A 21593-nucleotide genomic window follows, 5' to 3' on the forward strand; every position below is an offset into this window, starting at 1 on the left:
TGCTGCTGCGAGCGCTGGGCATGCGGCTCCTCGCCTGTGCCTGACCCGCGCGGATCGGGCGCGGCGGGGGCTCCCCGGGCCGAGGCGGTAACAGCCCAGGGCGCGGTGTCCGCGCTTTGACAGCCATGCCCGCCGAGCGCGGCCCCGCGCCCGCCCGGGCACGGCGCTGAGCCGGGCAGGTGAGGCACCGCGGGCTGCGGGGAGACGCGAGGAACGGGACCAGAGACAGCTGCATTTGGGGTGGGTTGCCTTTTCTGGGGGATGGTTTTCCTGGTTTTTTGAGTGTTTTTTTAACCTCGAGCTGTTCTTCTTGTGCCACCCAAGAGCCTCACGCACGGCAGGAGCCCCCCGTTCCCCGAGGACACTCCGTTCGCTGCACGGCCGATGAGACCCGCTCCGCCCCTCTGCGGCTCCGCGCGTGAGTACGGCAGCGGGGCCGGGGGAAGGGAGCGGCACCGACCCTGGAGCGGGAGCGGCGCGGGGCGGTGGTGCCGGTACCGTGGAGGCAATGGGGCGGGGCCGGGCCCTCAGCGCTGGGGGGGCGCGGCCCGTGCCTTGAGTGACAGGCGGGGCATGGCCTGTGCATTGAGTTCTGCTAGCGGGGCGTGGTCTGCCTATTGAGTGACATCTAAGGGGGCGTGGCTTATACACTGAGTGACAGATAAGGGGTGGGGCGTGAGAGACGGCAGCGGGATACGCTTCGGAGCTGGAGCCGTGGCCTTGCGATTGAGTGACAGGCGAGGGGGCGTGGCCTGCGCCCTGAGTGACGGGCAGATCCCGCACCCTGACTAACAAGCAGGTGCGTGGCCTTGCGCTCCGAGTGACAGGCGGGGGCATGACTGATGCCCTGAGTGACAGATGATGGGGCGTGGCCTGTGCTTTGAGTGACAATAAAGGGGCTCGGCCCCAGTTCGCAGGCCTGTCTTGGTCTTTGAGTGACAGGCTGATGGGGGCGTGGCTTTGCGCCCTGAGTGACAGGCGAGGGGCGTGGTCTTGTACTCTGAGTGACATGTGATGGGCGTGGCCTGAACACTGATTAACATATATGGGGTGTGGCCTAAACCCTGAGTGACAGGCGTGGCCTTAACCCTGATTAACATATACGGGGTGTGGCCTGAGCCCTGAGTGACAGGCGTGACCTACACCCTGAGTAACCATCAGTAGCTTGGCCAATCCCCTGAGTGACAGGTGAGAGCGTGACCAACACCCCGAGTGACAAGCGGGACCCGCAGCCTCAACCACCAGGCTCGGGGGGCGTGGCCCTCAGCGCCTGGCGGGGGGGCGTGGCCCGCGCCGTGATTGACAGTCGCGGTGCGCGGTGACGTCGTGCGCAGCGCGGCCCCGCCCCCTCCCGCCGCCGCCGCTGCCGCTCCCGGAGCCGCTCCCGCCCCGCTCCCCCCTCCCGGGACCGACGGCTCCTCCCGGCGATGTGACCCTTCCCCGCGCCCACAGCGACCATGGCCGAGGTGAGACCGTCAGGGGGGCTCACGGAGAACTTGTTGCGCGGGGCCGCAAGTTTGTTGCGGGGAGCGGAGGCCCGCGAACACCGGAGGTCCCGCCCGCTCCCCCCCTCAGGGGCCTTCAGCCCCCGGGACGGCCTGTTCGGGCCGTCCCGGGGTCTGAAGGTCCCTGAGGGGGGGAGCGGGCGGGACCCAGGGCGGCGCCTCCCGCTTTTTGTAGCACCACGTCTATTTATTTGCTTTAAATATCTTTTTTTAGTCGTTAGGACAAAGGGGGGTTGGTTCAGAGGTAGGGCAGTGGTCCTGCGAAGGGAGAGCCTTCTCCTGGGAAACACAGGGTTTCCAAGGAACTATTTGGGGGTAATCAGTTGTGTTCTGTTAATGGGGATAGCATAAAATAATGAAAGGGTAATAATGGGGTAATTAAAACAAAAATAAAACCAAAAACACACCTCTTTTTTGAAGTGTGGAGTCATTGGCGGGGTGGGTTTGTCCATCGCGGTGGGATCTGGGGGAGCAGCTCCTTCCCCTGCTCAGGAGGAGAGCTGGGACAGATGGATGGGTGTTCCATTAAGTTTTCTTCGAATTAGCCCCAGATGCCAATCTCTTGGCGTTGGAAATGCTGAGTTGAGAAGTATCTGTTGGGAAAATGAAACCTGTGGGACAGGTGTCACTTCCAGGGGGAGCTGGAACTGTCAGGATTAGGATATTTTGTACGTGAGGCTTCTTCCCTTGCAATTCCTGAATAAACACGGATTTTCCCTTAAATTATTTTATCTTTTCCTCCCAAATGAGAACTGTGATGGAGCATTCTTCCTGTTGTTGAGACAACATGTCCTGAGCTAATCTTAGGAGTTAGAAGAACCTGCCTGTTTGGTTTTTTTTATCTTGAGAGGGAGAGAACCACAGCTCTGATCCTAAAAAATGTGAATATTAAAGTCCTCCCATCTCTAGAGCTGGAGAGACAGTGGGGCCTTTGCTCTGGGCATCACAGGATTTGGGATTTGTCTCTCACCGAATTCAGGATTTCTGTCTTGAGTTTCACCAACTGCCTGGAAGTTTTGTCATTTTTTTTAATTTACCCCCAAATCCTGTGATCTGAACTCCAGTATCCTCCCAGTGCTGTGTCCTGGGGGGCTGAGCCTTTTGCTGATGCTGAGGAACTTCCTACTCCGTGTCACGTCCTCGACACTGAGGGCTGGGGAAGGTTGTGCTGCCCAGAGCAACAAAAACGCACTGGAATGTGGAGCTTGGGTTTTCCCTTCATGGATTTTCCAACGGCTGAGGCCTTTATTGGTCTTGATATTTGGCTAAGAAAGGAAAAGGGTTTTCTTCATCTTTGCCATTTTGAGGGTGAATTCTTTGTGCTGTTTTGGTGTCTTTATTTGAGCAGGAGTAGGAGGAGCAGAAAGGGCTGGGAGAGCTTGGATCTACCTGAGAGAGCTTGGATCCACCTGTGGATGAGTTCACGAGCACGTGGTGTTCATTCCCAGTCGAGTTGTGCAGGGAACTGTTGTATCTGAATTGAGAAAAAATTAATACTTTCACTGATTTAAACCAGGAGAAATGTTCTGAATATGGTTTGGGTCCCTGCCCATGGCAGGGGGTTGGAACAGGATAGTCTTTCAGGTCCCTTCCAACCCAAACCACTCTAGTATTCTATGAATTTAGGGAATATATAGGGACTAGGTTGGGAATCCTCCTTAGCATGGCATTTCTTCATAGCTCTAGTATCGACCTAAAGGAACTGAGGGTGATGAAAATGTGGGTGGAAAGGCTGTGAGGTCTGAGACTGCTGTTGTGCCTCTTGCCCTCTTCCCCTTCTTTCCTTCCCCAGTGGAAAATTGTTTGTGACTGTTCTGAAGGAATGCACAGGAGCTCATCCCTCAGGCAGGAATGATCCTAAAATGTTGTGTTCTAGAGAATCAGCTCCAGACCTACACCTCAAAACCCAATGTAACTATGAAACTTGATGGGTTAGACAGGAAGGCTCTTCAGAAAGCAGCACCCAGCATGGTTAGTGAGAGAACGAGTCCAGAAAGTGAAACTAAAGTGACAAAAAATGCTGCTTCACTTTTGCAGAAGCAATTTGAATACAGGACAGACAGAAAAAAAAAAAAAGGCTTTAGAATATATATTAAACTGGGTTTAGGCTTGGGATTAATAACCTGTGTTAGGGTTCTTTTTACATGTTCACGTGATTCCTCGTATTCCAACATGTTAGAAGTTTGTTCCAGGCATAAACCAGAAAGAAAACACCTCTAACTTAAGATCAGCTGAAGCTTTGTGACTGTTACAATATCCTGCATTAAGCTGCTTACTGAGTGTTTGTGGTGGAGGAAATGCTGATGCACAAATTTTCTCCAAATACAAGTATTTTAATGCCTCCTGAGAAGAAAAGATTGGGACCGAAAAGCTTGATTAGCAGCTGAAAGAGAATGTTTTTGTTTATTCAGCCATTATAGTGTTTGAATAAAATGTAAGTGAGAGAATGAGATCTTCTGATCCCAAAACTGGAAGAGCTGGGCTTGGACTTTTGTGTTGAAAAGAGGCAGCTCAATCAATACCTGCTGCAATTTCCAGAAGTGCCAAATTCCTGCTGTTGTTCCATGATAGGATGCACATTTACAGGGATGCTACAGGATACTGAACAGGGAAAAATAAAGGGAAAATGACAAGGTTTGGGTTTGGTTTGGGATTTTTTCCTAATTCACTGAAGAACAGAAGTATCAGGGCTGCTGTGTGGGGAAGAGGGTGGTTGTGTTTGGTCAAAGGTGAGTTGGGAGCATTGGGAACAAAATATCCCTGATTTTTGATTTGCATAGTTTGGTTCTAACCGGTTTAATTATGGGTTGGGGTGGTCTAACAGTTCCTGGTCGCTCCAAGGGGGAGATCCTGCTCCTCCTGCTGCTTTTGAATGGGTGCCCCTGAACTTCTCCTGTGGGTTGATCCCTCTCACTGGCTTAGAAGGGAACCTAAAAGCTTCCTGCAGGGCAGGTGTCAGCTGATGGAAAGATCCTACAGCAACTGGACCTGGAGTTGGGGTGGGGTGGGACAGCAGATCCTCATGAGGCTCCAAGGGGACCTTCTTGCTCTCTGCAACTCCCTGACAGGAGGGTGGAGCCAGGTGAGGGTCGGGCTCTGCTCCCAGGGAAGAAGGGACAGGGTGAGAGGAAATGGCCTCAAGCTGTGTCAGGGGAGGTTCAGGTTGGATATTGCCCAGGGTAGTGATGGAGTCCCCTTCCCTGAGGGGATTTAAAAGCTGTGTGGATGTGGCCTTTGGGGACATGGGTCAGTGGTGGCCTCGGCAGTGCTGGGGAGTGCTTGGACTTGATGGTCTGGGAGGGCTTTTCTAACCTAAACCATTCCATGAATCTCTTCATGTTGCTGGAACATTTGTTTCTCCCAAAGCTCGACCTGCTCCTTGTGTTTCTCACCCATCACTGAGGTTATTCAGTCTTCTGACCCGCTGGAGTAACAATTTAAACTTTTCTTCTTCAGAGGGAATTTCTGTGGGGCAAGTATGGGAAGAGGCAGGAGCTGCTTGTCGTGGAGCAGGAGCACTCCTTTTGTGGTGTCAGTGGACAATTAAACTGTTCAACCTAATTTCTTTGAAGGCACTTTAATGTTGTTTGAGTTTCTGAAAGTTTAGTTCGTTTTGACCAAAAAATCAGTTTATTAACATCGTGTGACAGTGCTTTAAATAAATCATCTTTAAATTCCTATTGTGTGGAAAAATTTTCCTTTCATCTCAATGCTGTGCTTTTTTCAACTGAAGAATTTTAAACTTTGTGAATGCAACTGCATTCTATTTTCATATTTTGAAACAGCTTCAGGACAGATGTTGAAGAAATACGTGATCTAATAACCATTCTTAGTAACCTTTTTTACATTTTTAATATTTGTGTTTTTACTAAGCTTGGCTATTGCTTTAAATCAATCTGCATAAAGCTGTAGTAGGAAGCAGTAGTTAAGTTCACACAGTCACTAATGTGGTTGCAAATTGAGTTGTTTGAATAGTCAGGGGGGTCAGAGCTTTTGAGTAACACCTGGATACAAAACAAGGTGAAAACAGATTAAATCCAGGTTTCCTACTGACTGATCTAAACCATGATTAAAGTTGGTGATTCACATCAGTCTGTTCTTTGAGAACAATTATATTTTTTTCTTGTTTGATCTTCATGTAACTAATTGTCTTTTTTGTGTCGTTCTGGAGCAGCGTTTGTAGAATGCTTTACAGAGATGTTTGTGAATGTAATGTACATCTGGGAATTCAGTTTTTTCGATTCCTTGGTAAGGGAATAAATCCCAAAGTGGTTGGGTTTAGCCACCATTTGTATTTCCTCAGTTTTGATATGAGGGAAGGGAAAGCACAAGGGAATGGCAGGGAAAACAATGGCATTCTGCATTTCTAATCTGCAAAAAGGGGATGACTCTGGGATGGTTTTGTCATAATAGAAGAGGTTTGTGAACATGTTTTACATGTGATAAAATCTTGATGTTTCTGGGTTTACAGCTTAGGACTTAAAGTTCTTCCTAACACAAGGATTGAGGCAGACAGTGGAATTGTTGTAAAGTTCCATTTCTTTCTGTGCTTCTTCCTGGCCAGAAGCTCCAAGTTGTATTAATATTTCCCTTCTAATCCATTAATGTCACAAATTATCCATAAGAATGTTTTCTTGTGGTGCTTGGCATGTGACTGTAGGTGGTTTCATCTGAAATCCTATGGCAGGATACAATCATTCCATAGACTCTCAATTTTCCTTAGCAAGATATCTTAGATTATTACAAGAAGTCAAGGCTGGTACTGTATTTTGTCATGGAAATGGACATTAAATAATTAGAAAATGTTTATTTGAAGTGTGTGCTTCATGCAAGACAGAGATGGTGTGTTCTGGTGGGCTGTTATGGTTGTGTTCCCCAGTACTCCTTGGAATGGGAAGTTCTCTAGGGAGCATCATGTCCTGTCAACCAGGGCATCCTCTGATACAGCTGCCTCCATCCAGCAGCTTCCTTCAGCCTGGAGCATCTCCTGAGGACTCAGTCCTTTAGGAAAATCCCTGCACATTGGTTGTTGGGATACAGCTGGTGAGTGGGTCCTGGTTCCAGCCATCGACTCTGCTCAGAGCAGGAGATTGGGTTCCACTTTATTTTACAGAAGTCAGTGTGTGATTTCAGCGGTGTCTTCATGAGCTGTTGGACAGAAGCTCCTTTCACCACCCTGAACTTTGCTGTTCCTTCCTGGGACTTGGAACCCCGAGAATTACAGCTCCAACTGCTCTGCAGGACTTCCAGATCTTTGTGCTCAGCTTGGGGAGTGAGTGTTCAGGCTGGCATGGCCCTGATCCCCCGATCCCAGGGCGGGGATCGGCCGCTGCCCTAACGCTCATCTGTCATTGTCACCTGTCCTGCCTTGTTGTCCCCACTGGAGACCTCAGAGCCCCTCCCGGCGCCTAAAGGGGCTCCAGGAGAGCTGGAGAGGGACTTGGGACAAGGACACAGAGTGACAGGACAAGGAGGAATGGCTTCCCACTGTCAGAGGATAGAGTTGGATGGGATAGTGGGAAGGAATTGTTCTCTGTGAGGGTGGTGAGGCCCTGGCACAGGTTGCCCAGAGAAGCTGTGGCTGCCCCATCCCTGGAAGTGTCCAAGGCCAGGTTGGACAGGGCTTGGAGCAACCTGGGATAGTGGAAGATGCCTCTGCCTGTGGCAGGGGGTGGGACTGGGTGATCTTTGAGGTCCCTCCCGTCACAAACCATTCCATGATTTTCAGGGTACTATTTCCTATTGCTGGAGGTTGCTCTCACGGCAGGTTTGGCAGAGAGGAAAGTGTGACATGGTCACTCATCAAAGCCTGTAAATCCATATGGGTTTGGGTGCAGCTTCACGGTGTGATAACCCCTGACAGTGGTGTGGAGCAGAGAACAGGCTGGGAAAACACCCCGGGAAGATTCATCACCTGACACCCTTCAGCCTCTGCCTTCCCCTGAAGCACTGATGTTTTTTTTCTTGAGTTTTTTTAAAATTGCTATTGCTACTTTTGTTAGTGTTGCAGCTGAAACACCTTCCTTTTTAGGGCTTTTCATTACAATGTTGATGTCCCCAGGGGATATAGTGTCTTCACTGCCAAAACTAAGTTAAAAAGGCTACTTAAGAGAGTCATGATGTGTAGGGCATGTCTGAAAGATCCACAGAAACAATATTCCTTCTGAAATATTCTGCATAGTCTGCTTTCTGACTCTTCCTGGTGAAGGGATTTAAGTAGGTTGGTACAGGACTGAGTCAGTTGCATTAAAACTGACCTGTGGTTCTTGCCAGCTGGGCCCTCTGGAACTGGTCCGGCAGCTTCTCCACAAACACCGACACTGTTGGGTTTTAGGTTTGTTTGGTTGGGTTTTTTTCAGTTCACAGAATCCCAGAACGGTTTGGATTGGAAGGAATCTCAGAGCTTGTTCCAGCCCCTGCCACGGTCAGGGACACCTTCCACTATCCCAGATTGCTCCAAGTGCCATCCAAACTGGCCTTGGACACTTCCAGGGATGGGACAGCCACAGCTTCTCTGGGCAACCTGTGCCAGGGCCTCCCCACCCTCACAGCCAAGAATTCCTTCCTAATATCCCATCTGACCCTGCCCTCTGGCAGTGGGAAGCTATTCCCCCTTGTCCTGTCACTCTGTGTCTTTGTCCCAAGTCCCTCTTCAGCTGTCTTGGAGCCCCTTTAGGCAGTGGAAGGGGCTCTAAGTTGTCCCTGGAGCCTTCTCTTCTCCAGGCTGAACAATCCCAGCTCTGTCAAAAACATCAAAACAGCATTATGAGATGATTTGGGGTGGAAAGGAGCTCAGGAGGTCTCTGATCCAACCTTCTGCTCACAGCAGGATCTGCTCTGAGGTCTCCCTGGCTTGCTGATGGCTATCTCCAGTCTGGTCTTGAAAACTTCCAAGGAAAGAGGTTGAGAAAAAGTCATCTTTATAGAGGAATCAAGTCTCAGAAAGAGATGGCCAAGCCAGGGGACCTTTGCTGAGGTGGCAATTTCAAGGCTTAGATATACATGTTTGGGATCTGTGAGTTCAAAATTGCACTCAGTCCTTGTGTTCTGGAAGTACAAGAGTTTTGTCATTTACCAATCAAACTAAGAAAGTAAAATTCCATGTATATAAAGGCTTCTATTTCAGGGAAATGGAAAGACCTGAGCAAATTGATGGGTTTGTCAGACATATTGCTGTGAATATAGAGAGAATTTAATCCAAGATTTTAACTGTTTTATGTAACAGTTAAAGAGCTGTTAAAAGTAACTGAGTCAATTTGAACAGGATGTATATTTGTCGTGTAGATACTGCTGATTTTGGGATGTTTCATTATTACTTGTTTATATTAAACAGTGTGAAAGATGGTAGCAAAGACAACAGTAGTTTTGTGGGCAGAAATGAAAGTCTGTAGTGTCCTGTCAGTCCTGTTCAGGTGGTTTTGCTGTAGGAAAAATGTGAAGAGAGAAAACTCAGTGCATTCCTTCCACAGTTTGGAGTATCCCATTCCGGTCCAAGCACCTCTGAAGTGTTGGAATAAAACCTGGACATCTCCTGCCAGCATCCAGCCCTGGGCATTGCCTGGAATAAACTGTGCACAACTGATGTCTCCTGAAGGCTGTTTGCATTAAATAAACTGTCACAATGCCAGTTTGGTTTTAGTTTATCTTCCATCACAATTGACGGTGATCCAGACACTTCCCAAAGTCCAGGCAGTTGTTGTTGTCAGAGTAACACTGTGGATGTTTCCATGTCTGACACGTGTTGCTGCATTCACCACTTGGCAGTCAAAAGTGTCTGACCAACTTCAGTCCCATGTATTCCCATATCCACGTGCTGGAGGATGTGTTGGATATGATCTTTTGGCTGCTTCTTGCTGCAAGTGTCTCTAAGCTTCTGAAAACATGTACTCAGCCTGGCTTTCCTGAGACTCCAAAAAATACACATGGAATAAAAACAGTGACATTCTTTTAGTGCTGATGTTTCATGGCTCAGTGTCTTTTCTTCTCTTTACCATGAGATTTTTTTTCTTCATACCTCAGAGTTGGTATTTCCTTCTTGTTGCTCAGATGGAACTTTAACAAATGTGCTCCTTGGTGTATCAGGACTCCTTGGCCACTTGAGTTTTATCTCATTGTCTGTGGATTAGGAGTTCATGAATGTTTTTTCATTCTTTTGAACCCACAACAGAGATTCACTGTTACCTTTTCTGATGGTACAATGCATAGAAAATTGGAGTCTGTCAGCCTGTATATTGTCAGTATCCTACAGTTTTTCTCTCTTGGGCCTTGGATACCATTATCCATTGATAGGTAGCAGCTCTTTGTTCCCATGAGTGCCCTTGAGGCAAAACACTGCTTTGTGCTTCTCTCTGAATGGCTGCAGCAGAAAATGAAAAGCCACTGAAGTACAGGGGTGTCCTTTTCACAGGAACTCCTGTTCCATTGCCATACCATAGTTTAGGAATTAGGATCTGCTGATGCCAATGCAGCCATATGATCTTTAACCACTGCCAGGAAATTTTTATAATCAAATGCCCCCAAAACCATCTGTCCTACCCTGGCCAGAGTCACCATCACTTGGAGGCACGAAATAGGACTGATTCATCCAGCCTTGCAGGAATTGCCTTGCAACAACTCTTAATCAGAGGGTGCTCTTTCCCCTCCTGTGTGATGCTGACAGACTGTCACTGAAGGGTTTTCCAGGCCTCCCACCACATTCCCTTCTCCAGGTGTTCAGCTCCAAGCTCGTGCTGGGGACTGTTTGCAGCACATCTGGCGATCTCAGAGGCCCCGGATAAAGTCCTTTGGCTCATGGATAGAATGGAAAAGTGGTGTCAGTCATCTCTGAGATGGGGCTGCTGAACCAGCATGTGCTGCAGCTTCCAGTTGACTGGGCCTGGCACAAGTGGCAGAGACATGGAGTGATGGGAAGAGGTCAGGACTACCTTTGGCAGCAGCTGCTCATTAATGCAGATGGGTTGTAATGGGACACTGTATGTACCTAGAAATAGAAGGAGGAAATGATTGGCAGTGCATCACACAGACTGGAAACATATAAAATGCAGAGAGAACAATCCACAGATGAGGCAGATGTGGTTGGCAAAGCTTGGGAAAAAGGAATAGAGAGCCAGAGGCTGCTCTCTCAAAAGCTGCCTGTGGAGTCTGTGGCAAAGAACGGACTAGAACCTCTCAAGGATGGAAATGGTGTTTCTGCAGGTGGCTGGATTTTTACAGATTTCCTGGTTTGGTGTTTGTATCTATTTTCTCCTATAGGCTGGGATTGTACTGGTTCTATGTTTTGGAGTTTTTTAAGTCCCTTAGCAGCATTTCAGGCTGTAGGGAAGGTTGTTTCCTTCTTGAGCTGTCAGGCCTTATCCATGCCATTCCAGAATATTGGGAGCTGAACATCGTTCCTTCAAGTGTGCTTGACTTTTCTGAGGTCTTTTCATACCCCACTGTGGTTTTTGTCCCCTCTCAGCAGGGAAATCCTTCATCGTGCTTAGCTCCATTGCAGTCCGTATTGGAGCATTTTAGTTCCAGAAGCGTTGGAGTTGGAAGGGACATCTGGGATCATTCATGCCTCAGGGCATGGCTCAGGGCTGGCTCAGCAAGAGCAGGTTCCCAGTGCCAGTCTGGTTTTGTACACCTTGAGTGCAGACACCACAACTTCTGGGGGCAGCATGTTCCCACATTTCATCCCTTTTACAGGGAAAAAAGCTTTTCCTAGTGTTTCAACATATTCCAGTTTGTTCCCACTGACTCCTGTCACAGGATGCCATTGAGAAGTGACTGGCTCAGTCTTCTGTTCACCCTTCTGTCAGAGATTTATTCACATGGATCTGATCTTCCTGAGCCATCTCTTCTCCAGGCTGAACATCCCAGACTCTCCCAGCCTCCCACCTCTTTGGAATCCCCTCTACATGAGGCTCGTGGGCCAAGACCTTCTTCAGCTCTTGTTGGCAAGTCCTGAACTGTGGCTGAAAGCAAGGCTCTGCTTTTGGGGTTGGATTTTGGAGTCATGGCTCCCTGAACTCCTGTTATTCCTGTTTTTTTTGCTATTGTTCCTTCCCTTCCCCTTTCCCTTCCCTTTCCACTTCCCCTTTCCCTTCCCCTTCCCTTTTCCTTCTCTTTCCCCTTCTCTTTCTTTCCTGTCCCCTCCCAATGGATTGCAACCCTTTCCATGAAGAAAAGGGAAGGGTCTTCATGGTTTCCTTCCTGGCATGGCAATATTGAATTTATTTGCTTTTCCACCTGTGATTGCTGCAATAAATACACTGAAAGTTTGTTAACTCGCACTAATAATCGTGTATTACATATTTTAAATCACCCAGTTTTGCAAGTTTATCAAACAAAACACACCAAATAGAGATCAGTCCTTGCTGGCTGATCTTGATACTCAGCTCAGTATGTGCAGGAATACTGGACTCTGGAATTTGTTAGCATAATCTTTGCAAATAAAGACTTTTCTGGATGTAGTGATTTGCAAAACTTCCTCTGGCATTGTGCAATATTTTGCAAAAATGCTTTTAGTTCTTACCCACTTCATGTGAGTTTGTCCAGGGAGACCTTAGAGCCCCTTCCAGTGCCTAGAGGAGTTCCAAGAGAGCTGGAGAGGGACTTTGGACAAGGGTCTGGAGGGACAGAGCAAGGAGGGGAACGGCTTCCCACTGCCAGAGGGGCAGGGTTAGATGAGATATTAGGAAGGAATTCTTCCCTGTGAGGGTGGTGAGGGGCTGGGATGGAATTCTCAGAGAGGCTGTGGCTGCCCCATCCCAGGAAGTGTCCAAGGCAAGGCTGGACAGGGCTTGGAGCAACTTGGGATGGTGGAAGGTGTCCCTTCCCATGGCAGGGGGTGGGACTGGATGAGCTTTAGGGTGCCTCTCAACCCAACCCCTTCCATTATGTGATCCTATAATTCAGTATTGTCCAGGTATGATTTTCCTTGGCTTTTAAAGCTAACCCTGCCTTAGATACCATTTCTCCAAGTCAGCAGGGATGCTCCCCAAAAACTAAAAATATATTTGGATGTTAATAAATGTGGGAAAATCCACCTGTGGTGGCTCCCCCTGAAGTCAGGGGATATATTCTGTATTTTCTTCAGGCTCTGCGGTGTTAGGAGAGCACAGCTTCTTCTCTTGTATTTTCTCTCCTCCCTCCAGGCACCTTCTCCACCCTTTCTGCTTGACACAGGGAAATACATTTTGAGGTTCTGCAGCTCTGAAGGAAAAAGTCTGTTTTCCTAACTCGGAAAAACCCATTTCACTAGGTCTGTGCCTGAAAAGAGTTGAAACATTTGCTTGAATTATCAAAACAAATGAGGTTTGAATGTCTGACATGCAAATGTCATCCCAGGAGCTTAAAGTTTGGCAGAGGTATAACCGAGGGAAAGCAGAATGTTGTTTGTTCACATTATAAATGTCAGGTTATCAAATATGCTGGGCCAGAAGATGACTGTGTTACATGGATTATTGAGGAAGTCTCGTTTTCTTCCTATATCTCAAAAAAATAATTAGTTTTGTAGCCTGTGTCCATATTAATTTGTGTTTTAAATGTACTCAGCAAGAAAGTCTGGTTTGTAAAATATTTTTTTTTCTGTTTGTTTGGTTTGAGGTGGGTTCTTTGTTTGTTTGGGGGGGTTATTTTGGTTTGGTGAAGGGGTTTTGTGGGGGTTTTATTGATTTTTTGTTGTTTGTTTTGGGTTGGGTTTGGGGGGTTTTTTTGTTTGTTTTTCTGTTTGGTTTGTTTGTTTGTTTGTTTGTTTTTGTTGGTTGGTTTTTTTCCTCACAGCTGGGTCAGAGGTTTAAGATTAAAGATTGCTTTTCCCTTTGTCCCCTGAGGAATTCTCAGAGTGATTTGGGATTACCTTTAAAAAATAGAACAGGGAATTTGTGTTCAGCTTCAAATGGGAAGAATGATTTCTCTTCCACTGTGCTTCCCTGTCCATGTAATCTGGGATATACCTGGGGTATATTTGGGATATCCTTCCAATCTGGGATATACCTAGGTTATGGAAAGGGGATTTAGTTCCTGGAGTTAGAACAGAGCTGGATCTTTAAGTTATTATTTACCTTGGAGCTTTATTTATCAATATGTTTTTTATAGTGACTTGCTTCATATCAGCTGAGTTATTGAATTGACTTTGTACAAATTAGCAAAAATAATTTCCTTTCTTTTCTTTTTTAGCCTTCTGTTGCGTCTTCAAGCCCAGGTAAATATTTTTTATGATTTCCAAGGTTTTATTGGCATCCTACTAGTGGAAAAGCTTTCCAGGAGCTACTTGAGCTGGACTGGTGTTATCTCTTGAGCTTTTATTTCTTTCAGAGGAATAATTAATTGCTTTTAAGTTAAACCTCGTAGTCACATGCTTAGTGTGAGCACAAGCTTTGGAAAATGAAATTTAAATTGTCCAAGAACGCAGGTGGAAAAATATGAGCAGGGTTGGAATTAAAACTCAGGTATTGCTGAAGGACATCTGCCAAACCATTCATCCATCCATTTCTTTTTCATTGTCACAAAATATAACCAGACCTCTCTACAAAGAACTGTGAAAAATAAAGGCATGGGGAAAAATAACTCAGAAATAAAATCTGCATAACTCTGAAGCTTGTTTAATGTAAATTTTGGAGAAGTCATTAATCCGTCTTTGTAGTTGTAAACAGAGAAGCTTCCAAAGAATAAAGGGAACGACTGCCTGGAGTTTGTATTTTATGAGTATTTCTGCTCCCAGTAGAACTCAATTCAGGCAGGTTTATGATTATTTAAGAGTAAAGTGTTCAAAACCTGAACGTTTTCCAGACATTTAACTAGGGCCTGATGTCCAGGGCTAGGGAACTGGGCGATCTGGCTAGTTAAACACCCTCCTGGTTCTTTCTGCCAGGACTTCTCCCTGTCCAAAGCTTTCCCTGAATAACAAGCCTGCCTTTCCCTAAGATAAAGGATCGAGGCAAAAGATTTGGATTTCTGAGTATAATCTACGCATTAAAATGTCATCAAAATAATAAAAATAAATTAAACTCTGTGAGGCCATGATGTAACTAAAAACATTGTTTAAAATGTTTCCCATCAGGAGGTTCAGCAACATCTGATGACCATGAGTTTGACCCATCAGCTGATATGCTGGTGCATGACTTTGATGATGAACGGACATTAGAAGAGGAGGAAATGATGGAAGGAGAGACAAACATCAGATCTGAAATAGAGGATCTTAACAGGGTAGGTGGCCTTAAGTAGTCCTAAAGCAGAACCACTGCCTCACACAAAACATATGCAGGGTTTTAGCCCTTATATTTGGAATTTTAAAAAATAATCACCCCAAAACTATTAATAGGTAAATAATAGAGAGGAGGGGGAAAAGGGGCTGAACTAGATGTCTCAAAAATTGTGGAAAAGAAACCATTACATAAATACCTCATATATATATATAAAATATATATAATATATTAATAAACATATTTTATATATAAATACTTAATATAGAGATATTATATAGTGTACATATGCTGTGTATATTATCTATGCACTTTATATATATTTCATATATATAATATACACATACTGGTACAGAAATACTTTATATATAACATAAATAATATACATATTTTATATATAAATACTTAATATACATATGGTATATATATTATATATACTATGTATACTGTATATACATTTTAGAGAGATATATATAATGTACACATACTGGGACATAAATACTTTTTATATATAAAATAAACACTTAATATACATATGCTGTATATATAAAATACACATATACTGTGTATAATGTATATACATTTTAGATATATATTATAAATATAATGTACATATACTGATACATAAATACTTAATACTGGTACATAAATACTTAATACTGGTGCATAAATACATAAATACTTAATAAATGTATAAAGCTTTTCTTCTTTAGTTTCTTTTTCCTTATTTTTATCGTATAGGTTTTGCATTTTAGAGATTTGCATTTTGAGTTAATATAAGTTAGAATATCCTCTGACTAGACTTGTATATTCCACCTGATTAGTGCAAGTTATTATTTTATAAAGCACTTGCACTTATATATAAAAAACACAAACCTCATAATTTTGCTTATCTTTTGCATTTTTATACAAATATCTATATAATAATACAATGGAGCATATAGGAATATCATAATTTTGAAGGAAAATGCAGAGAAAATTATGTATAAATCCTATTTAACCTAAGTGATTATGCCCATATGACTTTAAATTAATTTGGTGCATTTAATCTGTAGTTCCAATGTAAATGATAATTTCTTTCTGGTAATTTCAGGTTATGGTGTCACTTATGTATTGTCTTCAATTATTTCTCAGGCAGGAATAATATCCTTAAATTACCAAGTAGGTTTATTATAAATGCAGAGTAATTTGAGTACTGTCTGTGGCCTCGTTGTCTGCAAAGGCCTCCAGAACAGCTCATTAATGATTCACAGATGCATATTCAATGTACAAATCCTATTTAGCATAAGTAATTATGCCAATATGTCTTTTAATTAATTAGTGCATTTAATCTATATTTCCAGTGTAAATGATGATTTCTTTCTGGTAATTTCCAGGTTGATACTAAATGGTAAACATAAAGCTAAATAAATAGTTGGTTAATCTAAATATGCTTCATCGAGATCAAATGAGAAATGGAGCTCCACATGTGTGTCATGTGGATTTTAAGTTGAAAATATGGCTTTTTTCCTGTCATATTTTGTGTAATTTTATCGCCACATTACAACTCTTCAGTTTATCTCCTCATATCCAGTGGTTACTTCTAGTTGTGGGATAGCAGGTTTATGTATATATATATATATATATATAACTTTATCTTTTTTAAGTCATGGGTGACAGGCCATCTAAATCTCAAAACTACTGTCAGGACAAGTACTATCCTCTCATTTTCCCCCAAAATTTACATGTATTATTTCAGATTTCCCCAGGCTGGGAATGCCCCTGATTTTCAGTCGGGTTCAGTCGGGTTTTGCAAAAGCATTTTTGAAGTTTAATGGTTTCGCTTCTGATTGTCATAAAAATTCCCCCTTCCTTTAAGGGTCGGGATCTTATCTACTTATGAGTTTAAGCTCTGGTGCATCTCCAATGTGTTGGTCCTTGAGGAGCCAGGCTGGGAAAGATGGGGGTGTTCACCTGGAGAAGAGAAGGCTCCAGGGAGACCTTAGAGCCCCTTCCAGTGCCTAAAGGGGCTCCAAGAGAGCTGGAGAGAGACTTTGGACAAAGGCCTGGAGGGACAGGACAAAGGGGAATGGTATTAAACTGAAAGAGGAATGGGTTTAGATGAGATATTGGGAAGGAATTCCTGGCTGTGAGGGTGGTGAGGGGCTGGGATGGAATTCCCAGAGAAGCTGTGGCTGCCCCATCTCTGGAAGTGTTCAAGGCCAGGTTGGATGGGGCTTGGAGCAACCTGGGATAGTGGAAGGTGTCCCTGCCCTTGGCAGGGGGTAGAACTGGATGAGCTTTAAGGTCCCTTCCATCCCAAACCATTCCAAGATTCCATGACTCTGTGAGGTTGAGCAGCACCCCCTGCTTCTCTTTGCATTTGTTTAAAGGCAGTAGAATATCGGCGTCTGCAGACCAGGAGTCACCCTCTGCTGCTCTAGTGTGGGAAAAAACACAGTTCCCTAAGAGCAGAGCAGTAGGAAGGGGATCCAACTATTGGATTTGGTGGTTCTCAGTGATACATCTTGAAAGGTCAGGTTTTTTGAGCAGGAAAGCCCTGCAAGGTGATACAGCAAATTATCCTTGATCATACCCAGACAGGTATTCCATAATACCGTTTTTGTGTGTAGGAGTGTCTGTACCAGATGTGACCAAGTCCCCCTCACCTACTTCTGCTCCAGACACGAGTTATAATCCATTCCTTATGGAATCAGGGAATGGTTTGGGTTGAGAGGGACCTTAAAGCTCATCCAGTTCCACCCCCTGCCATGGGCAGGGACACTTTCCACTAGACCAGGTTGCTCCATGCCCTGTCCAGGTTGGCCTTGGACGCTTCTTCCACATGAGGATTTTTGATGTCTTGGATAATCGCTGTGATCTTTTCAACCTTTTCTATTTTTGCAATCCCAAAGCAACAGAGAAATCACATTTTGTGTTTTCTCTGGGAGAGTTGCTGGTCCTTGGAGCTTTTTGAATTGCAATGAACTATTTGAAGTTAGGAGGCTCTACCTAAGAAAAATGTTGTAAATACAAAACCCCTTTCCTAGGTAACACACAGTCAGTAATATTCCTATTGCATAGTTCTTTTTAATTCTCAGCTGTCTTTACAAATAGGATAGAGGTGCTTAAAGAAAGTATATTACTTTCCAAAATGTACTGGAGGACATTTGGATAACTAGGAATAGGATTTTTCTGCAAGCTGTGCCAGATTTTAATTAAAACCACAGTCCTTTCATGTTGTCTATGTCAGTAAAATATTAATTCTCCACTTCTAAGAGTTCTTACCATTAAATGATACGATGGGGACCAAGAAATCAAGAGGGAAGGGGAGGACATTTAAGTCCACATGGTCTGTGTGTAAAGCTTAACCAAAGAGTAGAGCAGTAAGTGGCAGAATGGCTTAGTTCTTTGAAGTAGAATAAAATAAAATACACAGACAACGAGTACTGGGAACCCCTGTGTTACTCTTATTTTTACAGAGCAGAACTAACTCCCCTTGCCTCTTATAATTGGGATTTTTAGGGTGTTTCCAGAAACTAGAAATTTGTTGATCAGTGAAGGCCCTTAGGAAAGGTCAGCCAATACTAAAAATATCTGATTCACATTAAATAGTAAGAAAAACTATTTAGAGCAAGCAAACACCTCCAAATAATAAATGGAGGATTTGATCTTGTGAGAAAGAGAATTTTAAAATGCTCTCTGAAAGCTTCTGCTCTGAAAAATCTCTTTAGGGATATCACATACTGCCCCTGAAGGCTGGATACTGAATATTAAAAGTAATAAAAGAAGCAAAGTGCAGACCCAGCAATTAATAATTTTTATTAATAAAGTGAATGCATTAGGTAACAGTTTGGGAGCCACTACATTTGAGAACTGGCTGTATCATTTGAAATGTCCCTTCAGAGGGGACCAGCTTTCTAAATATCAATATTTTTAAATGTGTACATATATTAGCAGATTTGCTTCCAGCTGTGGATGGATTTGTAAAGAACCAGCTTAAAATATAAGTAAGTCTGTAAACATTAGTATCTTTACCTGGATATCAGGTGATCCCTCACCCCCATCCATTGTTTTGCTCAGAAACAGGAGAGGTACAGAGAGATAGAGAGGTGCGTATTTTGGGTGTAATTTTGTATTCAAAACCAGGGTTGTAGAACACTGTAGAATTGTCCCTGCAGCACAACTTCCCAACAGAGACTTAATTCCACATTGCAGCCAGGTACTGCAAGTTCTGGGCCTCGTTGTACTGAGTTCTTGATGTCACTGCAGAAATTCCTGCCTTGCACTAGGACAAGTTTCTGCCTCTCACTGTCTCAGCTGCCCATGTGAAGCAGTTGCTGCTGACACACAACTTGTCCATTTCTTCCACAAATGTGTACTATAAATACCATCATTTTTTCCACTTGTTTTTGGGCAGCAGAGGGAATATCAGCATATATTCCAATAAGGAGTGTGTTTGCTCTGGGTACTGAAGGGAGATGATAAAACCAAGCCCTTTTAATGAGCCTTATGAGATTGTTAGCACGTGGGATGTGCTGTAAATTTATAAAGATGTGAGAAATAAAGTTATCTGCGTAAAAATAACCACCACATATTTTTCATAGGAGCCGAAACTTCAAATTTTGCCTGCCCGTTCCTTTTGGAGTGACCATCTTGGTGTGTTGCTGTTATGAAGTGCTCACCTTTGTGCTGTGGAGCAGATGTGGGATGTGGAATATCTGTGTTAAAATCCCAAACTTTGTTTGGATGTTCCTCAGGAGAGTGATATGCCAATCCAGGAGCTGCTCAGCCGCTATGGCTACGACGGCACCATCCCACCGCAGGAGGAGGAGGACGATGAAGAGGAGGAGGAGGATGAGGAGGAGGGAGAAGATGATGATGATGTTGATAACGATGACAACAGTGGCTGTAGTGGGGAAAACAAGGTAAGTGTTTATCCTCTTTTGCATAGAGATGATTTGCTCACTGCTCAACCATTCAAGATCCCAGGTCGTGGCAGAATAGTTGATTTCAGATGCTTTGTGTACTGAACTCTAAGGTTTATTCTTAATTACCCATCTGTATTTCTCTTTAATTGCTCTTAATTCCATTTCTATCATCTCAAACTGTTGCTGAGGCAAATTAAAATACATGAATACCTACAACATTGTGTAAGAAGGGATTGTAATTGCACTTCAAAACTGACATTTTAAATGCCTGCAGACACCTTAATAGATGTGGCTGAATACTTGTTTCGAGGTGAAAAGCTGATTACTGAAACTCCTCAGTGTAGAATTGAATTAAATGTGGCTCTGAGTGTTGGAGATCCTGCAAGTTTTGCAGCTTGAGCACTGTATTTTTCAGCCTGGCAGCCCTGGTTGTACTTAAATTAACTGAACCTAATGCTTCTAGTACCTTTGCAAACTGTTTAGTTTTGAGCTTAGCATCTTTAAAATCCCATTCTGTGTGCTCTTAAAGGAATTTTCTTATTTTAGAAGTCTTTTCTACTTGAAATGTCCTATATATTTGTAACAATTCTGTCACAGGCTGTAACTGTAACTTCTCCATTACTGCTGCCTCCTGAATTCCATTAAAATACAAATTCCTTTGAATTGTCAGTAAATAAAAAAGCTCAGGCATTAGTGAAAGTTGCATTACCTAATCTGGCTTTAGAAAGGATGCATTTTGCTTTTTTGATACCCCTTTTAGAGTCTCTGGAATGTGACAGAGAGATGAGGAATGATCCACCTGATTCAGAAAGTGAAGTTCTTGGGATTTACAAACTGTCTTGACAGATGCTGTAAAAGATTGTTATTTGTGTGGGTTGAATAGTTCAGAAGGAAGATCCATAGTTAGATTACATAGGGAAAGGTTTAGGAAGCTGGATAGAGGGAAAAACTTATGTAACATGAAGGATGCAGGAATAATTTTGGGAAGAGTTCTTTGAGGAATAATTTCTTCCTGGAAAGGGTGTTCAGGCATTGGAAGGGGCTGCCCAGGGAGGTGGTGGAGTCCCCATCCCTGGAGGGGACTGGACATGGCACTCAGTGCTCTGGGCTGGGTGATGAGGTGGGGATCAGTCACAAGTTGGACTCTGATCTTGGAGAGCTTTTCCAACCTCAAGGATTCTGTGCAGAATCAAAATAAGACACTCAGGTGTTTATTTTGTTGTGCGTGGTGAAATCTCACTTGCTCCTTGTGCCTGTCCTTCTTAATTCCTTCCTGACACAACTTCAGTGTTCTGCACTAGCTGATTTAAGACCTTGCCTATCTTTTCACTGGGTGACATCTCCACATGTCCCTGCTGTGAGGAGCCACCTTGTCCCTTTGCAGGGCTCAGACCCTCTGTAGGACGATGCAGAGCCAGCGCCTTCCTCCCGTCAGCACCCACAGCTCAGGGTCTGCCCAGTGACCACCAGCAGTTCAACCTAATCCCAGTTTGGCACCTGGGAGCAGGTGTTCACCAGTCCCACCCCAGTTTGGATCAGGCTGGAGCCAGGGTGGTGGGGAGTGAGCACGGGATATGGGATGGGAGCTCTGAGGTGCTGCAGGCTCTGGAGTGGAGAGGCAGAAAATACAGCTGTGGGGGTGGAATAATTGTATAAATCATTCAAGCTTTCTCTGCAAGTGCTCATCTTTGTACAGCCTATTTAGCTCTCCTGCACTTAGCTGGGTTCTATTTTTAATCTACTTTAAGCTGCACATGTGACAATACTCTGGTTGCTGGTAAAGGTGCACATCAATGTGTGCTGGGCCTGATGCTTCTGGGTTAGAAGCAGCAATAAAATACAGAAAAGATACAAACAACATGCATTGAAATAGAAAGCATGGATTTTTTTCTAAAAAATATTTGTAGTTTAAATTTTCCCTGATTGTAATAATTCCCATAGTTGTTGTAGTTTATCTTCTCACAGAGAAACTTGTCCTAATTTTTGATCTT

General features: G+C 44.2%; 1 protein-coding gene across 5 annotated transcripts in view; it reads left to right on the forward strand.

Annotated features, from left to right (window-relative positions):
- Positions 1-52: 52 nt before the first annotated feature.
- MIER1 (MIER1 transcriptional regulator) overlaps positions 53-21593 on the forward strand; it is a 34707-nt gene continuing 13166 nt past the window's right edge. Inside the window, exons 1-5 of one of the 5 annotated variants that reach the window (XM_032696660.1) lie at positions 53-240; positions 325-418; positions 13668-13692; positions 14551-14696; positions 19432-19599. In XM_032696660.1, the coding sequence (XP_032552551.1) occupies positions 14598-14696; positions 19432-19599 (267 nt within the window). In that variant the 5' untranslated portion in view covers positions 53-240; positions 325-418; positions 13668-13692; positions 14551-14597. Of the gene's footprint in view, positions 241-324; positions 419-1343; positions 1467-13667; positions 13693-14550; positions 14697-17053; positions 17276-19431; positions 19600-21593 lie in introns of those variants that run through there. The other 4 variants (XM_032696661.1, XM_032696659.1, XM_032696663.1 and 1 more) reach the window with 4 other exon arrangements.

This window comes from Chiroxiphia lanceolata, chromosome 9 (genome assembly GCF_009829145.1).
Source record: "Chiroxiphia lanceolata isolate bChiLan1 chromosome 9, bChiLan1.pri, whole genome shotgun sequence".
In the NCBI taxonomy this organism is placed as follows: Eukaryota; Metazoa; Chordata; class Aves; order Passeriformes; family Pipridae; genus Chiroxiphia; species Chiroxiphia lanceolata.